This window comes from Phoca vitulina, unplaced genomic scaffold (assembly GCF_004348235.1).
Source record: "Phoca vitulina isolate PV1807 unplaced genomic scaffold, GSC_HSeal_1.0 scaffold4, whole genome shotgun sequence".
In the NCBI taxonomy this organism is placed as follows: Eukaryota; Metazoa; Chordata; class Mammalia; order Carnivora; family Phocidae; genus Phoca; species Phoca vitulina.
In genome coordinates, this window is record NW_022589707.1 from 45618411 (window position 1) to 45630813 (window position 12403).

At 40.9% G+C, this 12403-nt stretch overlaps 1 protein-coding gene across 5 annotated transcripts in view; it reads left to right on the forward strand.

Annotated features, from left to right (window-relative positions):
* RAPGEF5 (Rap guanine nucleotide exchange factor 5) overlaps positions 1-12403 on the forward strand; it is a 508053-nt gene that overhangs the window by 401920 nt on the left and 93730 nt on the right. For all 5 annotated transcript variants that reach the window (XM_032401958.1, XM_032401959.1, XM_032401957.1 and 2 more), the window contains one exon: positions 5206-5331. In XM_032401958.1, coding sequence (XP_032257849.1) covers positions 5206-5331 — 126 coding nt within the window. The remainder of the gene's footprint in view (positions 1-5205; positions 5332-12403) is intronic.

Genomic DNA, 12403 nt, shown 5'->3' on the forward strand with positions numbered 1-12403 from the left:
AATAAATAAAAATCTTTTTTAAAAAATAAAAGAATGTATATGGGTCTGTCTCCCATATACATACAAAGCAAAGACCGTCTCCAAATCAGAGCACATGGGAGCTTAGCCCAGTTAACTCTGGAACCTGTGCTGGTGAGAAGTAACAGGCTCAGTCTTGTGCCTATTTAGTTCCAAGACACTTTCCTCCTGTGTATCCCCACTTCCGGCCCCAATCCCACACACACCCTCTATTATACAGGGTGCTGCACTGGGGAGCATCGAGAGATTAGGACTAATCCATCACACTGCGGAATAAACAACCACAGGGCAGGTCCTAAGGTTGCAGGGTCATGAGCCTCCTTTCTCGGCTAGCAGGACAGTATGTTAAACGCTGTCAGGATGACATGGATGGAGAGAGAAGAAATTCTAGCTGGCCGACATCAATGAATTTTTTAGATAACAGAAATTTATTCCTCTAAGTGTCAAAGCTTTTAAAAGATGTTAATCATTTGTAATGTAGGAAATCCACCCCGCAAAGTCTCCTTGTCTTTTTAGTTTAAAGGAGGATATTTAACACCACTGATCCTCTTGTACCCTCTCTAGTATTGATGAAAAGTGCCTCTTCAAGATCAGCCCATGTATTTAGCATTATATCAGGTTATGGGCTCCATTAAAATCCCGACAAACAGAAATATGCTCCAAGGAGGATGGCTAGTATGTTAAAAGGATCTAAAAATAAAATCAAGTGGGCCCTTAGTAATGCTTGACAATGTTATTCTACTTCCCTTGTCCCGTTTCCTCCCCACTCAGGAGGGGGCAAACCACAGTTGACTCCCTAATTTTGTAAGTAAAGTGTTATTGGAACACAGCTGTGCTCTTTCACCTACCTATTGTATGGGTTGCTTTTGCACTAAAACTGCAGAATTGGGTAGTTGCATGAGAGCCCACATTACCCACAAAGCCTGGAATATTGACACTCTGGCCCTTTACAAAAAAATTGGCCAACCTTGCCACTGAAATGACCACTACATGTAGCCTTCTTTTCTTATATCTCCACAGCATCTTCTCATATACCCTACTCTCAGCTAATAACTTGACTTATTTTTTTGGGAAATAGAAGCATTCAGAAAAGAATTTCCAGGAGTGCCCAGGTGGCTCCGTCGGTTAAGCATCCAACTCTTGATTTCAGCTCAGGTCATGATGTCAGGGTCCTGGGATCGAGCCATGTGTCCAGCTCCCTGCTCTGCTGGGAGCCTGCTTGAGATTCTCTCCCTCTACTCCTCCCCCACCTCGCACATGTGCGAGTGCTCTCTCTCTCTCTCTCTCTCTCTCAAATCTTTAAGAAGTAAAAAAAAAGGGGGTGCCTGGGTGGCTCAGTCGTTAAGCGTCTGCCTTCGGCTCAGGTCATGATCCCAGGTCTCTCGCTGTGTCTCTCTCTGTCAAATGACTAAATAAAATCTTTAAAAAAAAAAAAAAGTAAAAAAAAAAGAATTTCCACATTTTCCCACCACCAAATGTGCCAGCCTACCTGCATATTTATCCCTGTACTTCACCTGCCCTCCTGTTACAGTGAGTGAAATATTCACAGTCCTGTTTCTGTCTGATAGTAGATCTTTATGCTCTCTTTGCACCTGAAGGACATTACTCCTAAAAATGCCCCCTCTCCATCTGCATCATGAGGTCCCTCACTGTGTCTGGGTGATTTCTAATAAGATAGGTAGACTGGAACATCCCTCACCATAAACAAGCAAGCAAGCAAAACTCCTTTCAACATCACTCTTTAGCTAGTGTTCTGTTGCTTGTAACAAAACTCAGAAGAGTTGTTGCTCGTTATTTGTAAACCCCAAGCTAATACAGCTTTTTTCCCTACCACTTTTTTGGTCAAAAAAAACTATCATCAAAGTCACCGATTACTTCCGTCAAATTCTGTCAAATCCGTCATTTTGAACCCATCTTACTTGATATTTCAGCAACATTTGGTACAGTTTTTCTCTCCCTCCTCTTTGAAACACCTTCTTCACTACTCACCAGCTTCTCCTCCTGGAGCCACTCTGTCTCCTTTTCTGACTATTTGTTGTCTTTCCAATATCCAAACAGGGGACTCAATTCCTGGATTTCTTCTCTTCTTTGCTTACATCACTCCACTGGTAACCTCTCTTACTCCTCTGGTTTTAAGTACACTGATGCATCTGAGCCTCCAAATGGCCAACCCAGCAACACCACTTAGATACCTAATGGGCATATTCCTTCCCAGACATTCTTCCCCAGTCTTCCCAATCTCAGTAAATGACAACCCTACCTTTCCAGTTGCTCAAGCTAAATACCTTGGAGACAACAAAATCTGTTGCTGTACCTTTAGAAAGTATTCAAATTCTTTTTTTTTTTTTGAAAATTTTCAAATTCTAACCATTTCTCACCATCTCCACCACTACCACAAGTTCCAAGACTTTGCTTCTCTGAAGACCAGTCTCCTTATGGGTCTTCTGGTTTCAGCTGCTTCTTCCCACCCAACAATGTTTTCTCAACCCAGAAGACAGAACGATCTTGTTAAAATGTAAGTCAGATGATGCCAGTCCTACATTCAAAACCTTCTAAAAGATTTCCATCTTGTTCATAAAAGGAATCCAAACTCCTTACCTGGCCTGTAAGGACACTATGTGATCTTTAGATAACAGAAATTTTCTGTTCCTTGAACATGCCAATCACACCCAGGCCTCAGCACCTTTGCACTTCTGTTCCTCTGTCTGACACACTCTTCCTCACTTCTTTTAGATCTCCATTCAAATCTCATTTTACTAAAGAATCCTTCCCTGACATGCCTTGTCTTGGTAACACTCCAGTCATTTCTCTGCCCCCTTGCCTGCCTTATTTTCCTTCCTATCATATATTACCAGCTGATATATTATATCTATATATGTTATATAATCCACATCCCCTAGTGAATGTAAGCTTCATTACACGGGGGGTTGTTTTTGTTGTTGTTGTTCAGTACTATATCCCTAGAACCTATAGCTCCTAGCTTGTGTTGGTTGCTCAAATAAAATCTGTTGAGTAAGTGAGTGAATGAATGAATGAATGAATAAAATAGGGAGCTGGGAGGGCATATATAGGCAATATTAAAAGGAAAATATAATAAATATTGGTGTTTGAATGTTTGAAAAATTAGGGCGCCTGGGTGGCTCAGTTGGTTAAGGCGACTGCCTTCGGCTCAGGTCATGATCCTGGAGTCCCAGGATCGAGTCCCACATCGGGCTTCCTGCTCAGCAGGGAGTCCGCTTCTCCCTCTGACCCTCCCCCTCTCATGCTCTCTGTCTCTCATTTTCTCCCTCACAAATAAATAAAATCTTAAAAAATAAAATAAATAAATAAATAAATGTTTGAAAAATTATCATATTGAAAAGAAATAGACATAGTTTCAGTTGCTTTAAAAGGTAAAACTAGGGGCACCTGGGTGGCTCAGTCGGTTAAGTGTCTGGCTCTTGATTTTGGCTCAGTTTGTGATCTCAGGGTCTTGGTGTCAGGCTCCATGCTCAGCGGGGAGTCTGCTTGTGGATTCTCTCTCCCTCTCCCTCTGCCCCCCTCCCCACTCGCTCGCTCTCTCCCTCTCTTTCTAAAATAAATAAATAAATATTTTTTAAAAATAAAAACTAAAGGGGTGCCTGGATGGCTCAGTCAGTTAAGCGTCTGCCTTCGGCTCAGGTCATGATCCCAGGGTCCTGGGATCGAGCACCGCATCGGGCTCCCTGCTCCGCAGGAAGCCTGCTTCTCCCTCTCTCTCTCTCCCCCTGCTTGTGTTCCCTCTCTTACTGCCTCTCTCTCTGTCAAATAAATAAATAAAATCTTTAAAAAAAAATATAAATAAAAGACAAAACTAGTACTCCTGGATTTAAGTTGAATGATTTCAGAGTTTTGTCTAGTGTGGTAAGGGACTTTCCAGCAACTGTGGCTCTCCAACAGGGCTCAGGCTGTCTTAGGATAACCTGAGATCCCTGTGCAAGAAGCCTTGGAGACGAACTGGAGGCCCGCTTGTGAGGGATGTTTTAAAAATAAATAGCTGACTTTGGGGGAGGAATTCCACTTGCTGTCTCCTGGAAATCTGTGATTTAGGCCACTTGAAGAATTTTCTGTTTCCTTCCTAATTGTTGGAGACACTGCTAGATAAGAAACTATCTTTGCCCATGGGAATAAAGATAATAGTCATTGTTTTACATGGATGATCCCATTTCTTCGATGCCCACTCAACAAAATGGGTATCTTTGGTACAATTAAGACCATGAAGCTGAGCATCACTTTCCGTCCCCCTTCTCCATATTTGGTCCTGTTGCTAAGTCCTTTCAAATCCTGTAGTTTGTATTATAGATTCCCAAATTTTGACTGCTCCTGCCAAGAGTAACTTCACATTTCATTAGATCATGTCCTCATATGTCAGTATGAACCATTTTTTAAAAGAATTTGAGCAGAAACAGTTCACAATTTGTGTTATAATGAACATCTTTTTTTTTTCTAATCAAAGTCCTAGATTTTCCTCCTTTGTATTATTGTTACTTAGGTACTTTGGCATAATAAAAAATGTGATGCTTTATGGATCATTTCCAATCCCTGATGACATTTGAAGCTTTCTTTTTGCAGTTTATTTTTAATAAACTTTTTTTTTTTTTACCGTATTTATGCAACATTGGAGGTATTTTGCTAATAATGTCCCATAGTAACTTTCCAGTTGTTAAAAAAAAAAAAAATCTGGTGATCTCGTTAAACTGTGTATTTGTACGTGGAATAATCTGGTGGAGCAAAAAAATTAGGAGCGTGTATACTGTTATTTTTAGTACTCTGTATCATTTCACCCTTTTTGTCAGAGTGGTTCCTGGCTAACTTTCCCATGAGTTTTTAACCTCTTGTGAGGCTTTGCTTATGTAACAGGAAACAGGCTGTCAGGAACAAATACTGGCATATCAGAAGCACACTTCAGTCGCAAATGATTCAGTTTGCTCTGCCCTTCTCTCTCTTAAAGTGGACCGATACATGATCTCAACTTTAAGACTTGTGGTGTGACCTTCCTAGGTTAAAATCATTCAATTTCAGTTTTGGAAAGGCAACATATTTGACCAAGACCAGGCATTAATCCAGGCAACAGAGAAGATGAGCTTATCATAAGGCAAATTTTGCAGTGGTGTCATGTCCTGGGACTGCGGATTTAAGTATATCTTCGCTTTTTCCCCAACTCTTAAGGCAGGAGTGATGTGCAAACTTCAGGAGAGAGATGACATCGGACGAATTGAACTGGTCCAGAAGCTGGCGAGAGAAAACTGTCAGTTTCTACAGACAGACAAAAAAGAACAGGAGAAATCTGAACACGTAAGCCCTTTTTCTCTTGGGGACGCAGGTTTAAAGGGGGTGGAAAATATTTCCGCCTGTTGTATGTTTGAAGGAAAAGATATTTTAAATTCTTTAGTTTTGTTTTTTCCCCCAAAAATCATCCTCCTTAGTAAAAATAATAGCTGCTCATAACTCCAAGCCAGCCATTTACAACACTGGATTTATAAGAGAACTCTGCTCAAAAGTAAATCTTGTAGAAATAGAAGAATACATGTAAGCAAATCTATGAATGCTTGTCTATGATTTTGATTTGATGGCTTTCAAGTTTCACTTTGGGAATTTGACCACATCAGATAGTTTGTGGAATATGAATTTTGAAAGAACATTCTGATGTACTTTTATGTTGACTATGGCGTGGCTCTGGTTACCAAACAAATGTACCCTGAGTCAGTAGAAAAAGGTAAGAGTAGAGTAACAGATTATAGATGCTTTCACCAAGTGGGAGAGTCAGAAGGGAGTTTTCCCAGTATCTTATGAATGTTTGTGTTCCAACAAAAGTTCTATTGTTTGCATGGAGTTAAACTGGAGGAAAGGGACGCTCTGCTCGATTCTCCTGAAAGCAGTAATTCAGATCGAGCCTTAGAACTGAGAATGTTGCCCTCATGCTGGCGGTACAATGGCACCACTTTCTTTGTTGTCTGACTTTTTGGGGTTGTTTGTAAAACTACGCTCTCAGTGCTCAACTATCCAGGGTTGCTCACGAAGGGGAAAATTCTTCAGTGCTTATAAACATGTCTTTCTCTGACTTTAATTTTTCCTTGGAATTTTAGATCCAACCCCTTCCAAAGGGGAAAAATTGCTTCATGATTTTTCTGCCCTAAGGCCCAATACAAACACCAGGGTTTTACTGAGCAGGAAGGTAAGATGTTCAAGGGGGCAGGCTGTTTAGTTGAACATAACATGTCTCTCACAGTGCAACATCGGACAAGTATCAATAATTGGTGTCTCAAGGGGGAGAATAATCAAGCAGTTTCAAAGCCTTGTAACTGAGCTGTTTCAGGGGTGACCATTGACTTCAAGTGAGAGTGGACATCTTAGGAGCCTTCACTTCACTAGGTGCTATTGAAAATTCCAGGGACTTGTTTAAATCGTTAAAAGCACCCTGACGGTTGACGGTATCAAAGACTGACTCTTCATCTCTGCCATGTCCTTAGAATATTTCAGTATCCTAATGTGTGACTTAAGTTTCTCAGAACAGTGTTCCTTTTGGTTCATTTTAATTAGAAGAGCAACAGTTTTCATATGCCATATTTTGTTGATTTCAAAATGCATATTTCCCCCACATTTTAGCATCTCAGAAATCAGAGTAAGTCTTAATGATTGATGATAGGAAAACACATCATAGTTTAACTGTGAGCACTTTTCTTTCCTAGTGGTCCTTAAAATGAATGATATATTTTACAATGAATTGCATATTCAATTCAGTGGACCAGTGACAGCCTGAGGGTAGGGCAAGATCTTTCAAAGCCAAACCAATAGTAGAGTACTAGTTCACCAAGGCTAGAAATCATCGGCCTTAGGCCACAGACAACTTTAGGCTTATTTTAAAAGGTATCAGTATTGCCTTTGCCTTGTATTTAGTTCAATCCGGAATATTATAGGTAAAGCTAATGAGACTACCGTACCCCCCCCAAATATATATTAGAAATCCAAACTTGGGGGCGCCTGGGTGGCTCAGTTCGTTAAGCGACTGCCTTCGGCTCAGGTCATGATCCTGGAGTCCCGGGATCGAGTCCCACATCGGGCTCCCTGCTCGGCGGGGAGTCTGCTTCTCCCTCTGACCCTCCCCCCTCTCATGTGCTCTCTCTCTCTCTCTCTCATTCTCTCTGTCTCAAATAAATAAATAAAATCTTTAAAAAAAAAAAAAGAAAGAAAGAAATCCAAACTTGGTGCTGGTAATTGTAAACACTTCTAACATGAGGCAGAAATTTAGTGGTAGAAGATTTACAGCTTTGCTTATGGTTATCTACTGTTGCTATGTACTGTCCCTACGGTTATCTAAAATGAAGGTTTAGTCCTTCATTTGAAGACTGTAAAATAGAACACTAGGGTTTGTTACTTCTTGCATGAATGTCATGATGTGAATGCATTAGCAGCTCTGACAGTGTTTATGCTCCTGAGAGGAAAGATGGTGTATAAATCAGCATTGGAATTATGACATTTGCTACATAGACTTTTCCTCCTGAAGCTTAGAGTAAGGAGAGGTGAATATTCAGGCTCTTTCTTCCTTAGTGATGAATATAATCTGAGCCATTCTGCCATGTCCCTCCTGCAGGATGACAGCAGTTGAACTGATCAGCTCTTGAGACTGATACTGATATCGTGTTCCACTCTGTGGATTATTTGATACTAGATGTTTACACTTATTGCAATAATGTATTAGGAACAAAAACCATCTGGTGGATTATCTGACTCATTTAGGTCTTGAGCATCTGATGTAGCTCCACCTTTGCTTACCCACGGAGTTCACCGTGTTCATGAGGTGGGTACAGCGTTTGCCTCTTTCCCGCCCTCGCTCTCTTTTCAGTGGTAGTCACCTGCTCTGGCTCATGAAAACTCAGTTATAATGCGCAGGATGTGCAGAGGAAACTGCAGTTTACCTAATGTAAACCCAGGCCCGCAGTGTCTTCTTGTAATAACAGTACCAATAATGACCAAACCCCAGAGTTACATACAGATTTCCTTTCTTTGATGATTTTAAAATGCTTCATCTACCTCCTCTGCCGTTCCTGGGCCAAAGGTATTTAAATAGACAATGGTAAAATTTGAGTTAGAGTCTAAGTTACCCATGGAGTTTTTGTTTTTGTTTTTGTTTTTTTAAACTAAACTACATTGCTTCTCCAGTTCTAGAATACCACATCCCTTTAAATATGTATGTGCCAAAATGAGAAATCTACTTTAAAGTACTACTGAATAGAAAAAGAATAAAGCTTTTGTTGCTGGTACATCTTGTTACAAATAGAAGGAGCTTCAAGCTTTCTTGAGTAGGCATTTCTCATATTTTCTCAAACTGGTCAAGACCATGATTATAAATGCAGCCAGTGAGAGACACACTTCACTCTGAGCTTTTGCCCAGATATTTCTGAAAGAAAAATATTTAAATGTATAATTACCACAAGTTTCTCAGGAGGCACTTGGTTGTATTATTTTACATTAACAAGCTGTCGGCAAAATTAGCCAACACTCATTACTAAGTGTTGAAAATCATTATGTGAGAACTTTAGGAAGGGGACAGAAATTGGTTATTTCTTCTAAACATTATGATAGTGGGATTAAAATTTGGTCATTAACTCTTTAAAGTAATTACTTCTTTTGTAGGCATCACATTTCCGAGTCTTAATCTAATTGTATTAATAGGGGAAGGGGCATGTGTTACCAAATGGGGACTTTCAGCTTGACCTGGAAGGCTGACTAATGGCCCCCACAGGGTGGGACAGGGCAGAGCCTGGAAGACAGAGGGACTAGCAAGAATGCACATGACTTGAGCACTGGGTGATTCATGGGGAATAAAGGGGGAGTGGGTTGTGACGGAGGTTAGCATTCAGCTGCATAAGACCTGGTAAGCCACTGTAAGGAGTTTAGACTTGCCTTTCTGGCAAAGGAAAGCCATCAAAGAAGGGAAGTAGCACAATCAGACGGAGTCTTTGTCAGATCTCTTTGGCATTGGCTTAGAGGAAGAAATGAGTGGAAAAGAGGAAAGTGTTAGAGCGAACCCTTGGAAGACTATTGTAGTGAGTCAGGTGAAAGATGAAAGCCTGAACCAGGGTGGTAAGGCTGTAGATGTAGATCATAGATGGCAAAATCGGCAGGATTTGATGACTGGTAACAAGGAGGTGGGAATGTGTGTTATTTTCTATTAAATGGTAGACATAAGAATGTTATGTTTCGCAATAGAGGGGTTGGTCCCCTTTACCAAAAAGCTACAAGACATTTACCTTGCTTTTGTGTTCCTGCAGTATGTTTCAGGTGTCTGAGATACATGCTAAAGCGCACAGTGTTTATCTCATTGGCAAATTGTGAGGTGGGGGTTCTGGCTAGCATGGGAACTACATAAACCATCTTCTCAGACCAGACCTTTTGAAAATACCTTGGGCAGACAGAATCTCTGGTAGCCCCCAAATGAACTGGATTATTTAGCCAAAGCTTTGGCATTTGCTGCAATGATGTGTGTGCCTTCTTCAGAATTAACTGTGATTTCAGGAATGCTCTCTTGACCCATATAGTCTGAGTTGGTATTACCATGCTGTTATTTTAGAGTATTCTCGGTTATTTATTCATTGAGTATACCTTTAGTAAAGCCAATGTCATGGGGGATTCAGAATAACTATGTGGCAGCTACCCTGAAGAAGTATAGTCACATTGTGCAAAGAAGACATTGACTCAGATAACTGAGATACAAGGAGACAGTATTGGTAATCCCCAGAGATATACAGAGACGGTAGAAGAAGAATTTCCACCTGGGGAAACAGGATTCTCTCTTACGGCGGAGGTAAAGTTTGATGTGGACCTTAAAGTAGGTTTGGGTTGAATTAAACAATTCAAATTGAAGAAAAGCATTGCTAGCAGGGAGAACTGCATTAGAAAATGCACAGAGCTGTCAAAGTACAAGGTGTTTTTTTTGTTTTTGTTTTTAAAGATTTTTATTTATTTGACAGAGAGAGACACAGCGAGAGAGGGAACACAAGCAGGGGGAGTGGGAGAGGGAGAAGCAGGCTTCCCACGGAGCAGGGAGCCCGATGCGGGGCTCGATCCCAGGACCCTGGGATCATGACCTGAGCCAAAGGCAGACATTTAATGACTGAGCCACCCAGGTGCCCCAGTCAAGGTGTTTTTGAACATCAGAAGCCATTCTGTGTCACCAGCGTACCACAAGTGGGGCCAAGGGGCAAGCTGATGATATTGGGACCAGACCATGGAGGATTTTGAGGGCTGAAAAGTTTTACTTCATTCTAGATGTAAGGAGAAATCATTGATGACTTGGTTTTGTTAGTTTTCCTAGAAAAGGAGGAAGGAGCGGGGGGCTCTTGTGAGGTAAATGATGACATTCAGTTTGACACATTAGAAAGCTGAGGCTGATGAGTGACTAGGCAGAGCTGGGCTAAGAGTGGATTCAAGTCGGATGGCTTCAAGTCGGATGGCTTCTGGGATGTATCTTCTCTCCACAGTCATTGCTGGAGGGAGGGCTGATCTGAGCACAGGAAACCAGGACAACAAGAATCATGATAATCCCAAGAAAGAGGAATGGCCAGGACCACCCTGGAGGAAAGAGACAGAACAATTACGTATTGAAGGGATGGTGGTGGCAGATACGGGAAGGATTAGAGAAAAGAGAATGCTAAGGTGCTTGCTCAGTTTGAGTCCTAACTTAGATTTGAAAAGCAAGTAAACTATTCATATTTTCGTATCTGTGAGATAACTGTATTAAAGTATTTATCTAGAGGTGGGTCCCCCCTTTTTTTTTTCTTTCCTGGAATACAACCATACTCTTGACCAGAAAACCAGAACTATTTTTTCCTAACATGTAGCTTTATAGTGTATTAACTTGGAGAGTAGAAATGCCAGTAGTGGTTGCTAAACCGAGTTCCTCATTTCCAAACTGAAGAAGTGTGGATCTGTGGAATGTATGTGCTAAGCAGCCCTTTCCCTAGGGACTCGGCCCATAGCCCGCCCTCCCCCCACCCGTTTTCTTCAGTTCCTTTGTTAAGTCTGAGGACCCACCCTACTTCCTTCCCCTTTTCTCATTCACTTCTGAAAAATGGGTGGGAAGGGGATTTTGCTGAAACTGAATCTTGGCATAGCCCGCTGCCAGGGTAGGGTCCCTATCACTCAGCCTCGACCGGGGCTTCCTTTTCCCTGTTTCCTGCAGCCTCATCCTGGAATTCTGCCTACGTCAAAGGGTCCCTTGTTCACGGACGACTAGGGGAGAAGTGGTTTGGGGTATCCTGGCAGCTGTCCCTCTTATTTCACCTATTAAAAGTTAGTCTCTGCCTTTTTCCAACTTTTGTTTGGCCTCTTACTTTGTTTAAAAAATAAGGCTAAGTATAAGGTGAAAGCCCTGTTTTTACTCTATATGAAATACTAAAAGCAAAGGTGGTTTTACCATTCTTTATTCAAACTTGCATTATATATCTAGTGAAGTTAAGAGCAATCATGGCATTATTTAAAGTTTATCAGTAATTTCGTTTAACCAAGAAACTACTTAAATACAGAGTTTTACAACATCACTGCTTAATAACGAAAGCCGGGATTCAGATGTGATAGCCAATTCATCATATATTAAGTTGCCCTCCTATAAACTGAGAAATCGCTATATAGAAAAGATGTTGTTTTTCTTAATAACAGAATCTTGACTTTGTGTTGGTTTGGTACTAAAGTACCTTTTCATAGGAGAGAGATTGCCTTGAATGAACATCAGTTTTAGTTCATTTTCGATCAGGATTAATATGGCCACAGAATAAGACAAAAATGGCAGAAGGGAGTTCATGCCTCTAAGAAGTTTACAGTTGAGCTGGGAGGGGGCGGGGAGAATTCACACATGGAAAACAAGGAATCATCCAAGACAGTATTTAATCAAGTGTTTAAATACTTTCACAGGCATTGAGAGAGAAGGAAGTGCCTCTGATAAACATTTTTCACAGATGCAACAATCTGTGCTCTTCTCCATTAGACGGCAAGCTTTACAAGTTTGGTTCCCTCCATGCGTTCTTTAAATTCTAGTTTTGTTGGGATTTTTATCTATCTATCTATCTATCTATCTATCTATCTATCTATCTATCTACTTACTTACTTACTTACCAGAAGAATGGCAGCCAAGCTGCCCGTGAAAGCGATGTGCTCATGCTGTCTGGTAGAGCCATCTGCTCATTAGCTATATTTTTAAGTTCCCACAAGAAGCCCACTGCAAGTCCTGACATTTATTTTTAAAAAATGAGTTTCAGCGTTTTTGAAGAGAGGGATTTGTCATTAGAGTATTTGTTTATTTTTCTGAAAATACTCAAGTTTATTTTAAAAGGCCCAATTAGGAAAAGTGGTAGTGGCTCTGATAGATTTA